At 45.1% G+C, this 15,198-nt stretch overlaps 1 protein-coding gene across 12 annotated transcripts in view; it reads left to right on the plus strand.

The window, feature by feature from the left end:
- LOC100278777 (uncharacterized) overlaps positions 1 to 15,198 on the plus strand; it is a 51,731-nt gene that overhangs the window by 15,081 nt on the left and 21,452 nt on the right. For 10 of the 12 annotated variants that reach the window (XR_004849944.1, XM_020538887.3, XM_020538891.3 and 7 more), the window contains 3 exons: positions 7,275 to 7,333; positions 7,417 to 7,485; positions 7,568 to 7,708. Coding sequence is in view for 10 of the 12 variants with exons in the window: in XM_020538887.3 (XP_020394476.1) it covers positions 7,275 to 7,333; positions 7,417 to 7,485; positions 7,568 to 7,708 (269 nt within the window). In the remaining 2 variants the exon portion in view is untranslated. The remainder of the gene's footprint in view (positions 1 to 7,274; positions 7,334 to 7,416; positions 7,486 to 7,567; positions 7,709 to 15,198) is intronic. The other 2 variants (XR_004849945.1, NM_001151943.2) reach the window with 1 other exon arrangement.

Consider the following 15,198-nt stretch of genomic DNA (forward strand, 5'->3'; position numbering starts at 1 on the left):
GGCTGAGCAGCCCTGGACGTGGAAGTATAAGACGAGAGTGACGGCCAAGCTAGCAAGCATGTCAGAGGTGTCTAGAGGTACTCCGACTGCAAGAAATATCGGAGCGGCTGGAGAGCTGGGACATCACGTCAGGTCCAGGGTGATCGAGGCGACGATGCCAAATGGCAGGGGTGGTGGTGGCGACAATAAGAGCATGGGGGGAGGATACACCGGTGGGGGAAGTGGAGGGCAAGTGAATAGAGTAGAGGGGACTGGATCTGTCACAACGAGCGAGCACGACACGAGTGGGAAGGTAGTGTATGGTGAGCCCCCAGGGATCGAACTCCATAGAATAGTGGTTGTCGCTAGTGAAGCGATGGACCGAGAGAAGGGGATGAGTCAGATGGGGAGCAACGAAGACGTCGTTAAGGTAGAATGGTCACGAAAGAACTGATGCACCTACTGAGATGACCGGGAGGGTGGAACCGTTGCCCACAACGATAGAGGGAGGATGGGAGGGGTTTGGAGCATGCGAGTGAGATAACGAGCTAGCAGTAGTGGTGTGGAAGGAGGCTCCGGAGTCGACCACCCAATCAGTGGGAGAGGGAGGGGGTGGCGAAGGCACGATGTGTGCGGAAAGGGCTAGGGGAGGAGCGCCGACAGAGCCACTAGGAGGGGAGGGAGACAACAAGGTGTCAATCGCCAGAGAGGCAATCACAGCACGGGGGAAGACAAGCGGTCCAGGCATGTGACGGCCCACCTGAGGGTGGATCTCGACGTCATCACGAAGGACATGATTCATGGCTTGATCGAAGGCCACGAAAATGCCACGAATAATCTGACTGTTGTGAAGGGTGACGCGCACAACATCCGTGGCAAAACCAGGCGAAGCCGGGAAGGAGGTGTCATCGACGGCCAGGGCAAAGGCAGGGCCCCCGGCGACAGGAGGAGGGACACCATGTAGAGCTGGGACCATGCGCGAGCAAGGATAGACGGATCTTCGTTGCCTGAGGCGAGGGAGCAGAGAGCGGAAGACCTTGAAGGGAACAGGGGCGGGCGACTCGACTCCGGCGAGCAGAGGCGCAGGAGAAGCCGCGACTTGGGACCCTCAGTGGATGGAGGCGGCACGACCAGGCGCGGGCCCGCGGCGCGGGTTGGCGGTGTCGACGACTGTTGAGGCAGGCGTGGGCCCGCAGTGGGGGCGTGCGTCGCGGCTACCAAGAGGATGCAGCTAACAGGGACTGGACGGAGCTCGGAGTGGAGCACAACGTGGGGAAGACGGTGGTCAGCGTCGGAGGAGCTCGCAAGAGCACGACGATGTCCTGGTGCGCGTTAAGGAAGAGCTCGTGCGGACCTGGAGATGCGCGGTAGGACGGCTGGGGAGAGGCCAGGGGTGGCCGACGGCTGTGTGGGTGGGGGGAGGAAGAGAAAGAAATCTAAACCTAGCTCTGGTACTAACTTGGAGAATGAAATCGTAACCCTAACTCAGGTTTGGGACTTGTATTAATAGACCAATAGATGTTGGACCTGGCCCATTACACAAGAGTATGAAGGTAATTACAAGGCTAACCCCAAAACCCTAAACGGGTTCTAACATATATATTATTCTGATTGGTCTAGCAAAAAAACACAGAACATGCTTTGAGGACGTGGATATGTTGTTGGAATAAAAAGCAAAATTAGAGTTTTAATAAGGTTTCTCTGCTGTGAGGGTTGTTTGGCACCTTTACCTGGTAGCATTAAATGGCTGGTTTAAGTAAATTTCATAAATGAATTGGAATCCCTGAGATACATGTCTAGAGGTAGATGTGTCTATGGAGGGGGAACTGCCTCTGGGATTTGATGTCTTTTGGGAAGTTTGTTTTAGGAGCTGCATATTTTCTAGGAGGTTATTTAACTCCGCTATGTACCGAAGATGTCAGGGTCATACCCCTCCAGTTGATACGTGTTCCAAGAGCTGATTAAAAAAACATGTTTAAAGAGCAGCTAGCATTTCATTTGTCTACCCTAAAGAGCAGAGATTGTAGGTCCTGCAGATCAAATGTAATTGCGACTTGATGTAAGAACTTGGTCACAGGTCAAGTTACATTCTTGAATCCTTGATCAAAAGATGATACATGACTAATCGACCATATGGATGAACTCAAAAGCCGGTGCAGTTGATATTACTTTGACCTGTTTACTCTGAATTTTTAGTCAAAGACTCTTTGCTCTCACAGGATTTTTGGGTTCCCTATCCCCTACAAATCCCATATGAACCCTGCAGTCTTAAAAGTTCACCTTTGTCTAGCCTTCTGCATTCAACAAAGAACACGGGCACATGGTTTTTTTTCTCGTACGCGCAGGAGAGCTGCACATCTTTATAAATTAGAGAAGAGAAATAAAAAGCTTTACAAGAAAGTCCCAGCTTGGTCTGGCCAAAACACCGATTACATAGCGTAAAAAAAAACTCGACCTAGCGACCCTAAAAGACCCAGTTAAACCAGGCTGCCCAGCTGCTTGGCTCCAGCCAAAGCCCAGCAAGCTAACTCGTCCAGAAAACTTTTTTTTTCTCGAAAGCACTCGTCCAGAAAACCTTGCAGCACTTTTTGAATGGAGGGAGACTTCCCATCAAAGGCAACCCGATTTCTCTGCAGCCACAAACACCAGGCTCCCAGGATGATGATATTGTTCAAACCTTGCTTATCTTTGTGAATTCTATTTCAAACCTCTCGCCATCATTCAGCAAAGGAACTGTTTCTCAGCACTGGGTGTCAGGTGCCCCAACCCGAAGGATGCTAGAATCCTGTACCAAAATTGCCGAGCAAACACACATGAGATCAAGAGGTGTTGAATTGTCTCTTGTTCTTGGTCACATAAGGGACAGACTACAGGTAGGACAACCCCCCTTTTTTGCAACATGTCAGCTGTCCAACATTTGTTTTTAATGGCCAGCCAAAGAAAAGTCTTACATTTGGGGGGCGTCCAAGATTTCCATAACCTCTTCCATGGCTAAAAAATGACAGAGCCCTTGAAAAGAACCTTATATCACGATTTCGAAGAGAAACGGCCAGAAGTTTCATGTCTCCATATGTGCTGATTGTACTCGTCATTCAGCAATACCTCATCAACAGTATCCCATAGGAGAAGGTATTGCTGTATACCGATTCAGGAGAGAGGGGTTTTGACATCTCACACCCAAAATCTGTTATCTAAAGCTTGAGCCACCGTCCTAGAAGCTACAACCTTTTTGTCTACCTTCTGAAACACATCTGGTGCCAGGACAGCAATAGAGCATCCATTCAGCCCAAAACAAGGTGTTTTTTCCATTACCAACATAAGAATCCACCGAGATAGCAAATAACTTTTTGATCTGAGGTCAGATGGGTATATCTAGATCACTCCATGGCCTGTTGGGATCAGTCTTTTCTTAGCCAAAGCCATCTTGCTTGCAAATCCTAACCCTGAAGCTGAAGGTTAGGTATGCCAAGTCCCTATGTCGCCCTGATACGGCGATACGGATATGTATACACGATACACCGATACCCTGATACGCTATTTCTCAAAAAAACACTGATATGACGATACACAATATATATTATAAATGAAATTTAATGCTGTAATAGTGGACCACAGCTTATCAGTTCAATACTTCAATTTAAGGGCATCAGAAGTTAATGTTCAACAACTTTCACTGAAGTAAACATTTACTTCCTCTTCTAGAATTTATCTGAACTCAAATAAATGAATCCAGCATTCCAAAAACATCGCTAATGATCTATGTTTTCTGGTCGCTCGACCAGCTAGTTGAACCGGGAGAACGACCAGACGACTAATCTCGATTAGTCGTCGACTAGGTCGACTAATCGACCTCTGGTCGACCTGGTCGTTTACTAGTCGTCCTGTTCATCCAGGACCTATGTATATAGTATATACTGTATGGTATATAGTATATAGTATATAGTATATAGTATATAGTATATACTATATAATATATACTATTATACTATATAGTATATAATTATATAACTATATAATATATATGAAGGATAGGGTAAACATGACATGAATTCAGCAATACTGAAAACAGCAAAGAAACACCTACTAGTTACTAATACTACCAGTCCCAGATACCACACAACACACATTACCACCCAGTTACCTAAAGAAGATCTTCATCCAACTGAAATTCATCACCTGCAGCTCCCCTTCCACCTGATTCTTGTTCACGCGTGTCTGAACGAGAAATCTGGGGTGGTGAAGTCTGGAACTCTGGATTCTAGAACTAGAACCGTGCAGCGCGCACAGATGGTCGCCGGTCAGCCGGTGTACTGGTGAAGTCTGGATTCTGGAACGAGAAGTCTAGGAGCCGGTAGGAAAATAGAGAAGAAGAGAAGAAAAGGAAAGAGATCGAGATGCCAGGAAAGTAGGAGATGTGAACCGTCTGTTTTATAGAGAGTAGAGACGGCGCTGGCGTTCCATCTCCCTGTAGCCGGGTCGCCCGCCAAAAAAAAAGCCCATGAAATCAAAAATTCAGGATCCTAAACCCTAGTCGTGCAGAATCGGCTGATCGAGCGACTAATCGCCCCTAATCGTCGACTAGTCGGACGACCAGGGCGATTAGGTGCTTTGATCGGGTCGGATGTGCTAGTCGAGTACCCTAAACCGACTAGCCCGACTAATCGCGACTAATCGCGATTAGTCGGACGACTTGAAAACAGAGCTAATGATATGCTAGACCACTAGACTCAGATAATCATCAGTTGACCACACAAGCTCACAGACCACACAAGTGCTAATTTCTAACAGACCACAGACTAGACCAGTGGCGGACGCAGCAGGGGGGCAGCCGGGGCAAGCGCACCCCCTACATGCCGCTTGTCCTAGGTACCCCACGTAACAAAATATTTAGATTCTTTGATGACTGATTGCAAAATAGAGTTTTGGATGCAAAATTTCAGTCACTAGACAGCAGTAGAGGCATTTGAACTCGCCGCCATGGAGCCTAACAAGAACAGAGAATGGGAGAAGTAGCAGCGAGTGTCAAGCAGCCAGTAGACTGAGATTTGAGGAGTTTGAGAAGGAAGAAGGGAAGAACACAGCCACATATGACAGACCTCAAGGTGACGGCTCCAATCCGTGGGTGACGGGCTGAAGGCCACAGATCGGCGGCGGCGGTGGCTCCAACCGGTGGCGGCGGCTCCAATTGGTGGGGGCTCCAATCGGTGGCAGCTAGCGACACACATACAAGAGGCAGTGAGCCTTCGTGCCTTTGGCTGCTCGCTACAGTAGCACGTGCACTGTAGGGTTATAACGTATCCCGCAGGTATCGGAGAAGTGTCCCAGGCGTATCTGACTTTTCTTTATTTATTTAAATCCACAGAAATTTCCGATACGTCCCGGATACATATCCGAAAGTATCCGTATCCGATACGGTATCTGACATCGGTACGTGAGTTTTGCGAAGTATCCTTGCATCCTAGCCAAGCCCTCCTAGGTTCAGCGGCCTCGTTACTTTGTCCCATGGCACAAGACAACTACCTCCATTCACCTCTTTCTTCCCTTCCAAAGGAAACCTTGCCTAATTTTGTCAATCACCTTAATCACCCATTTGGAGACAGTCATGGCAATAAGATAGACCGGGATGACATTACAGTGGTGATTTCTACTCCAAGTCAGTACATCTAAATATAATATATTTTTTTCTCAAAAAGCGTAAAAGAAAGGACGGGCCTGGTGCAGCGGTAGAGCCTACCGTCTGTAACCGGAAGGTCCCGGGTTTGAGTCCTAGCCTCTGCATATTATGCGGGTAAGGCTTGGCGCTTAAAGATACCCTTCCCCAGACCCCACACAGTGCGGGAAGCCTACGGCACTGGGTACACCCTTTTTTTTAAAAAAGCGTAAGAGAACTGCGTCCCATTATATTAAGCAAAGGAAGGAAACAAAGGGGCTAGAAAGGGCCCCGGGTACAAGCACTCCTTACGGAGGCCAGCAATAGACATACATAAAACTATCCATAAAGGACCTCCACAGACCCTAAACAATATGTCTAGGAGCAGCCAAAAAGGATAAACCTTTGGCTCCTGCAACTTGCCATTTCTCTCTTTCCTCATTACCAGACTCCGGAAGAAGTGTGAGATTGGGCGAAACTCCATCAAACACCAAACACTATTACACCACTCTGTTTCTATGCTTCCATACCATCCAAGCTCCCAAGGTAATGAGAGAGTCTGAACATTTCCTCCCTAGACCAGAAACAATAGCTGTATAATATATATATTTCTATTTCTATTATTTGGATAGGACATTGGTGTACTGAACCGTGATCTTATATTAAACATTGCTACTGCTTACTCTCTTTTTTCAGCTTTAGCTACAACAATTTGGGTTGGAACAAAATGCTTTGTTATTTTTGTAGCAATGTATTTTTGCATTAGAGGTTTATTAATCCATTTCATGGTTAAAGTTGTTAAGACTTGAGTAAGAATTTGCTCATATTTCTATGCATCTCTTGACATAACTACTAAGTAATAACCTGTTGAAGTAGTTGCCTTGCTCACTCAGAACTGTACTGGAGCACTGGTGTCATTAAAATGTATTTATACTTAAATTATTAACAATTCTCCTACTTCTATCATGTTGAGTATGCTACAAGTGAAGGGCAGGCCTGACACAGTGGTGAAAGCTGTCTCAATGAGTCACTAGGTCACGGGTTTGAAGCAGTCTCTTCGTATTTGCGAGGGGAAGACTTGCCTTAGTTTATTCCAGCACTGGCTTGGCCTTAGTATGCTACAAATATCTAATTAAGAATGTGGAATGGCATGCTTAGTTCTTAATTCTAATCATGTTGTGTACTTGGGTTGACCTGTGATCTTTTTATTCATTTTGAGTTACATTGTTATGTCTAGAGCAGCGAAAGGGCCTTTAGCTGAGTTGGTTAGGTGGTCTCTGAGTAGCACTCCTCATGTACTGAGTTCTAATCTCGATGGGAGCGAATTTCAGGCTGAGGTTAAAGAAGGTCACTTGCTGGTTCCCCTGGTTGTGCACACACGAGATGGACTGACCTATTGGTGGCGGAACCTTGTGGAGGGGCTAGTAGGCCTCAAAGCACGAGTAAAATATGGCTGCTTACGACCTTCCCTCATGTTGCACGGGGGAGGGGGGCAGCTTCCGTGACATTTCTCGGTCTAGGGTCTGATTGAGCTTCTTCTTAATATAATATCGTGGGGGCGGTCTTTCCCCTACTGGGCGAGTTTTTTTGGTTATGTCTAGAGCAGCATTCCTGGCTTAATTTGATCCATGAAATTCTCTTTTAGATTCTGAAGTACTTAAGTATGCCTTTGCTGAAATGGAAGAGTCCAGAGGGGCGATACAGGTCCATGAGCTTCCCTTGAACACTGACAAACTATAATATCTCTTAGGCCAATCTTATTTTCTCATATACACTTTCCTGTGCAGACTGCTAAGACAGTATACGAATCTCTTCTAGGTGAAAATGCTAGTGAGACCTCACTTGCAAATATTCAGGTGAGCTGCCATTACTTTTGACGTAAATATATTCTTTTGTTGAGTGCTTTGTGACAAATTTCACTGTGGTTTCCTACTGTAGTTTATTCGATTTCTAAGGAGAACTGAAGGCACTGAAGCAGCCCGTAAGTACTTTTTGGATGCTCGGAAGTCACCAAGCTGCACTTATCATTTGTATGTTGCTTATGCTACAATGGCATTCTGCGTTGACAAGGATGCAAAGGTTGTGAAAATGGTGACATCTTTGCGTTTTTTTCTCCTTTTTACAGGTCCCAATATTTTTAATAGTGAAGACAATTAAAAATAAATAAAATGTGTCAGTTTCATAGGGTCTATGATGTAGCATTAAGCTTAAGTTTCAAATATCATCACAAAATCAGATCCATATCATCAATAGATTCACATTGTAGCATCTTTCACTATTAATGTTCACGTGAAACCTTGAATCAGGTAATCTGACATGTCAGCTACAAGGCTTTCATGTCCTTTCTGGGTGTTGCATAAAGTGAGACATTTTTTTAATCTGTTCAATTGTGTGTGTTATCGCATCCTATGCTAATATTTTTGGTCTATTCAGTTCCATGCAATCCATTTTAAGATCATTAGTGAATTGAAACCTGCCTAGAGCGGTGAAGTTTGGTTTTAATAATTCAATGCTGCTGCACTGAGATTTTCCACTGGCATTACATCCGGTTTTTATTTATTTTTTTCTTGAAGCAAATAGGCCCAAGTGTTTTTCTATAAAGTCGCAATTGTTGCAAAGAAAATCAATCAATATTTTTCCTTGAATGTGTTTTTCTCTCTCGCTGCACATCTTTATATTAAGAAGAAAAAGAAAGGTATAAGGTCCAAAATAGATCGAGCTACAAAGTGTTACTAACCTTGGGATTGATCATTGATAATTAGTCTCTAAGGACTATAGGTTATATATATAGGCAGTAGGCCTGGGCCTAATGGGCCTTAACACCCCTCCTCAAACTCAAGGTGGGAATGGAGGATCTGAATCTTTGAGTTTGATCAAGTGAAACTGATGTTGTGTTCTTTTTTGTGCTTTGGTGAAGAAATCTGCCAATTGAGATTCTGAGGGTACATATTGAAGATCAATAGTTTTCTGCTGACAATGAGATCGAATAAAAGATGCATCAACACCGATGTGTTTGGTAAGTTCATGCTTCACTGGATCATGAGCAATCTGTATAGCACTCAAGTTATAACATAACAGATGTAGAAGTGTCAGAAGAGACACCAAGATCAGCCAAGAGCCAACGCAACCAAATAATTTCAGCAGTGGTAGTAGCAAGTGCCCGAAGTCCGGGTTCAGCACTAGAACGAGATATGGCCGCTTGCTTCTTAGATTTCCAGGCAATGAGAGATGATCCAAGGAGAATACAGTAACCTGTAGTAGAACAACGGTCAGCAGGATCACTTGCCTAAGTGGCATCGGAAAACGCATGAAGCTGAAGTGGGCTATCAGAAGCAGAGTAAACATCTGGATCTTGTCCCGCGTAAATATCGAAGCACACGAAGCAAATGACCATAATGAACTGAAGTATGTGTTGATACAAATTGGCTCAACATATGAACAACATGAGCAATATCAGGTCTGGTGATGGTGAGATAAACAAGACTACCCACAATATGACAATACTGAGTTGGTTCTGCTAGTGGTGTCCCATCCTTCGGACGAAGTTTTAAATGAATATCCATCGGTGTTGCAACTGTGCGTGTATCAGTAAGTCCAGAGCGATCAAAAAGATCTTGTATATATTTGGACTGAGACAGATAAAAGCCTTTTTGAGTCTGCTGAACTTCAATGCCCAAGAAATAGCTAAGCGGTCCCAAATCAGACATTTGAAATTTCTTACTAAGATGCTGCTTGACATGAGAAATATGTTCTGAGTTGTCACTGTAATCAGCATATCATCCACATATAATAGAAGTAAAGTGCGGCCTTTTGGAGAGACATGGGCAAACAATGCAGGATCATGTTCACCAGAAGAAAAACCAGCAGCTGTGATGACAGAGATGAATCACTCAAACCAAGCACGAGGAGCTTGTTTCAGCCCATACAATGCGCGACGGAGACGACAAACATGCCCTGAGGGAGTATCAACCCCCGGAGGAGGATGCATGTAAACTTGTTGTAGATCACCATTGAGAAAAGCATTCTTGACATATATCTGGGAGATAGTCCAAGAAGATGAGGTTGCAACTGCAATCAAGGTTCGAACAGTAGCCATATGCGCAACAGGAGCAAAAGTCTCAGCATAATCAAGTCCTTGAGTCTGTTGAAAGCCACGAGCCACAAGACGAGCTTTATACCTCTCAATGGAACCATCTGATTTTGTCTTGACTTTGAAGACCCATTTACATGTGATAGGAACAACATGCGAGGGTAAAGGAACGATATCCCATGTACCAGTGCGTTCAAGAGCAACCAATTCATCAATCATAGCTAGCTGCCACTCAACAATCCCAGAAGCTTCCTGATATGTAGTGGGTTCAACAATTGCCACAGCAGCCCGTGGAAAACCATAGCGATCTGGAGGTTCAATGATACCACAGTCACGAAGACGATATCCCTGATTAAAAACATCATTAGACTCATTATTGTTAGTACAAGAATCAGGTACAAGATCAGTATCAGGATCAGTCGTAGAAATAGTGCGGGAACGACGAATGCAGGTTTGGATGGCAGGTGGTTTGGAAGAGTAAGAAGATGACGTGGAGGTGGAAGGTGGTGTTATTGGAATGAGAACATCATATGTGGATGTAGAAGATGATGGTGCAGATGCAGGAATGGAAGGAAGACACTTGAAAGAAGTAAATTCTGTGGGATAATATGATGAGTGAGTAGACTGGTTGTGAAAGAAGGGGCGATTTTCATTGAAGCATGTAAATTTTATGCACAAATTACTTGGCACATGTTGTGGATTGAGTGGAAAAGAAATCTATTTAATTTAAGGTTGTAAATGTTGAGGATTGATAATAGATAGCATGTCAACATCCGATATATATATAGTTGCATAGGAACAAAAGATTGTCTGATGTAGCCAAGATTAAAAGAAACATATAAGTCTGGCATAATATTCGTGCGACAAACATATTTACATCTAAGTAGGTTGTTCATCAATACGGAGTAACAAAAGATAGTTCCAAGTTATTCCTTTAGTATTTATTGAATGGAGCGGTCATAGAGTCTTGTTAGCATCGTAGTCATCTAAACTACAACTTGAACCAAGATCCTTGCATCTACAATAGAGAATTAGAGTTAAATATTTGTAAAACTATTTGGTACATAGTAGGACATTACTTTATTGATATATAAAGGAAAATGTGTTTCAATATTTGTTGAAAAATCATGGGATGATAATTTGATTTATATTTGAGCAGTTTTGTTGTAAGCATCATTTAAGTAGAAAAAACAAATGTCTAATAAGAAGAGATAGTAAGATTTATAGTATTTCAATGGTAAGAACATGTTTTAGAGGTGAAGGTTCATGATTTTTCCGACGTCAAGCGCATGTATAGGTTATGAACTAATACATACAACTTGAAATTTATGATTATGAAAAAGTATGGTAATTCATGTAGACTGTTGGAAATACCTTTATGTCTCTAGCATTACTCACTTCAAAATTTTTATTAATACTCAGCCAATTTACAGAGGTCTCGTTGTTTTGTAAGTAATGGGCTAGAGTTTGAAAAGCTAACCTTTTTGAAGGAGAATCAAAAGCAATCATTTTAGGATTGGAGCAGTCTAAACGACGTATTTCCATCTATTAAGTAAAGATGGCGCATTACCGTCCGGAGTTGCTTGTCGCCATCAGAAAGTGCGGCGTGACAGGTTGCTTGTACTGGACCAGATTTGTCGACGTGAGGAACAGGTGAAAAGAGCAGGTTCACGCCGTCATCTGGATGAAGCAAGCGAGCGCGACTTGATAGCTTGCTGTGAAACGACGGCGTAGGGGATGAAGGAACAGACAACAAAATGAAGTTCATCTTCGTCCATAGGAATTCCGGCGCGACGACGTACTCGTATGTGGCGGCGAGTCCCCAAAAATGCCCGCACAGTGGCCTCCTCATAGTTGGCGGCAAGGGACGGTTGGACGGAGGAAGAGAGCGTGTATCGTGGATTGTTGTAAAACTGCGATGGAAATGGAGAAAACCGACACCAAAAGGGAATAGATTTCAAGCTGATGTCCAGACAGAGCAGAAGAGGGTGGCTCAGCGACTTGCTGAAAAAATGGCGGCCCAAAGGAGATAGCGGCTCCGCTGCGTAGAAGTGATAAGGTAGAGAAAGAGAGAGTAAGGAAGGAGAGAGAGAGAATGAGTGCAAACCTGAGAAAGAGGACCAAAGTAGCAAGCGCTCGAAAGCGACGACGACGCCAAGGCTGCGCTGTAGGCAGTCTGGAAGACGTCGCCTTCCAAATCTCCTAGCACTTTTCTTCCAGGTTGGAGCACTTTCTAGAGAAGACTCGACCAACTCGATTAAAAAAAGGCAGATGAAGAGGTGGCCTAGATAGAGTGGAACAAACAACGTTGCGCTTGAATGGCAGGATATTGGTACTGGCGAACATCAGACGGCTCTAATAATCTGGAATACGTGGCTACCTTACTTTGGGAGCTATGAGGCCTGCTTTAATATATAGAAACATCCAAACACACGAAGATGATCATATCGTGGATGAGTCCCAAAAAGAACTTCACCCGGGGATTTGCCAGAAAGTTTAGATGATGGTTGTCTATTAATGAGATACACAGCAGTGGAAACAACTTCACTCCAAAAGTGTGATGGAACAAAAGAAGATATCAAAATAGTACGAGCACTCAATAATATGACGGTGTTTGTGTTCAGCAACACCATTTTGGGCATGAGCACCAGGACAAGAAAGTTGAGCTTGAGTACCCTCTAAGGTCAATAGCTGGCAGAAAGTGTCAGATAAAAATTCACCACCAGAATCGGAACGGAATATTTTAAAAGTAGCAGAAAATTGGGTGTGAACCATGCGAGTGAAGGACTTACAAAATAGAAGGCAATTCCGAGTGGCGTTTCATGAAGTAAATCCAAGTATAACGAGAATGATCATCAATAAGAATGACATAATATCTACGACCACCTTTTGAAACAAATGGAGATGGACCCCAAACATCAGAGTGAATTAGATCAAAATGTTTAGCAGAATGAGAATCACTAGTAAAATATGGAAGTTGTATTTGTTTTCCAAGATGACAACCTTTACAATGAAAACTAGACTCAACATGTGTAGGGCCTAAAAATCCTGACTTTATTAGAGTGGATAGATGAGATTCACATAAGTGACCTAGACGATGATGCCACTGAGCAAACGACGTCGTGGGACCCGAAGCAGCAAGCACGAGGTGTAGAGGTATGGTAGAAAGGAAGACACAAGGTATCCAAGATGTAGAGGCGAGGCAAAGATCTACGACGACGGTCAGTTCCAATCACATCCCCCGCGTGACGATCCTGTCTAGAAAACAAGATGAGTCGTCAAATCCAACAAAACAATTGTGATCGATAATTTAACCAACTGATAGTAGATCCATGGATAACTCAGGTATAAAAAATACATTTGGAACAGTAAAATTAGAATCAGAAAGAGAACCCTTGTGGGTGACATGACATAATGTACCATCAACTGTCTGAACAGAAGTACCCTCGGTGACAGGTGTAGTAGATGCCAGACGTGACTGATCAGATGTCACATGAAATGAAGCGCCAGAATCAAGAACCCAAGATGATGATAAAGCACCAACAGATGAAGTAGCAGCAACCGCAACTAAGCCTTTAGGACTTGGTCCTATACCACGACCACGAGTAGCACGACGAACACGTAAGTCAGCCAACTTCTCTTGAAACTTAGCAAAGCAGTTCTCAGACCGATAAGTGGTCTTTTTGCATTGTTCACAAGGCTGAAAGGAGATGTTCCTGGCATGGTTTTTAAAGCGGTAAGGCGGTCCAAGGCGTTGGAGCACCGCCTGGACGCCTAGGCGACACCTAGGCGGGCAAGGCGCCTAGGCGTTAGACCACCGCCCGGACGCCTAGGCGACGCCTTAAGAACAGAGGTTCCTGGACAAGGCACAACGGTACCTGAACTGTGAAGTAGTTCAGGTAATGCCTGAGCCATGGTGAGAGTATCTGAACTGTGAAGCAGCCTTTCACGAAGAGAATCAAATTCAGGTCGAACTCCCATAACAAATCTGTAGGTAAAGAACTTCTCAATGAACTTATGGGCTGGACAAGGCACCACGGTACAAGTGGGCACCATGGAGGTCAATGCACTCATAAGACGATCAAAGGCGGAATAATATTCATCAATGGACATATCATGTTGCTCAATCACATGAGTCTGCTGCATAAGGGTATGCAAAAGAGCACCACTATCCTGAACAAACCGATCCTTCAGATGTGACCAGATAGCCTTAGCAGCAGTAAATTTGGACAGACTCATAATCATAGTTGGTTTAATGTTGTTGACCATTACAGCCATTACCTTGCCATCATTGATCTGCCAAGTCTTGATTGCAGCAACATTGCTTCTAGCAGCTGCTAAAACTGGAGAATCTTTGTTCAAATGAAATAGTAAACCGTGACCTCTCAATGCAGTCTGGACACAAAAAGCCCATTCTGGGTAATTCTGCTCATCAAGCACAATATTGACAACAATAGCGTTGGCCGACATATTGCAGAGTAATAAAACACTGAAGAATAACAGATCTGAAACAGACTGGCTGAAAGGTACCAAAATCCCTAGCGGGAGCAGCGGATGAACAGTGCTGCATGCCACGCAGAAGCAGACGGCAGTATGGCGCAGATGGTGCAGCAGTGGACACTAGCAGATCTGATCAGGGCTGCATGCAACGCAGAAGAGCAGACACCCTGTGCTGCGCGCTAACAACGCAGACAGCGGGGCACAGTAGCTCCGCACGCGGGAAAACACACGATGGTGGCTGACAGGAGGCCGCGACGACAGGGACCGCACGCAGAGGGGAAGCCGCGCGCGAGGGGAAGCTGAGCGGATGAAGACGGCGTGGCCTGGCAGAGGTAGACGAAGCCAGCGTGGCCTGGGCGCAGAGAGGAAGCCGCGCGCGAGGGGAAGACGAAGACGACGCGGCCTGGGTGCAGAGAGGAAGCCGCACACGAGGGGAAGCCGCGCCTAGACGAAGACAACGCGGCGTGGCGCGGCCCGCGCAAGGACGAAGACGGCGCGGCGTGGCGCGGCCCGCACACGGACGAAGACAACGCGGCGACTGCGGTCCGCGACGGCGGCTAGGGCGCAGCCCACGCACGAAAGACGGCGCGGCAGCAGCGGTCCGCGACGGCCGCAAGGTGGGGGAGATCCGCGACGGCGGCTAGGGCGGGGGACAGCCGCGAGGGCGACTAGGGTGGGTAACAACCGCGACGACGCCTATAAAAATTAGGGTTTCGTAACCTGCTTTGTTACCATGTTACTAACCTTGGGATTGATCATTGATAATTAGTCCTTAAGGACTATAGGTTATATATATAGGTAGTAGGCCTGGGCCTAATGGGCCTTAACACAAAGAACTGTTTTACGGTGGCCAAAATCTAAGATACACAAACTGATCCATCTAAAAAGAAAAAGACCACAAACTCTAATAATCATCTGGGTGGGCCGGTGGGGGCTGCGAGGAAGGACAACCCCTTGGCCCTAGCAAGCTCCCACATTC

The sequence above is a fragment of the Zea mays genome, chromosome 6, assembly GCF_902167145.1.
Source record: "Zea mays cultivar B73 chromosome 6, Zm-B73-REFERENCE-NAM-5.0, whole genome shotgun sequence".
NCBI lineage: Eukaryota > Viridiplantae > Streptophyta > Magnoliopsida > Poales > Poaceae > Zea > Zea mays.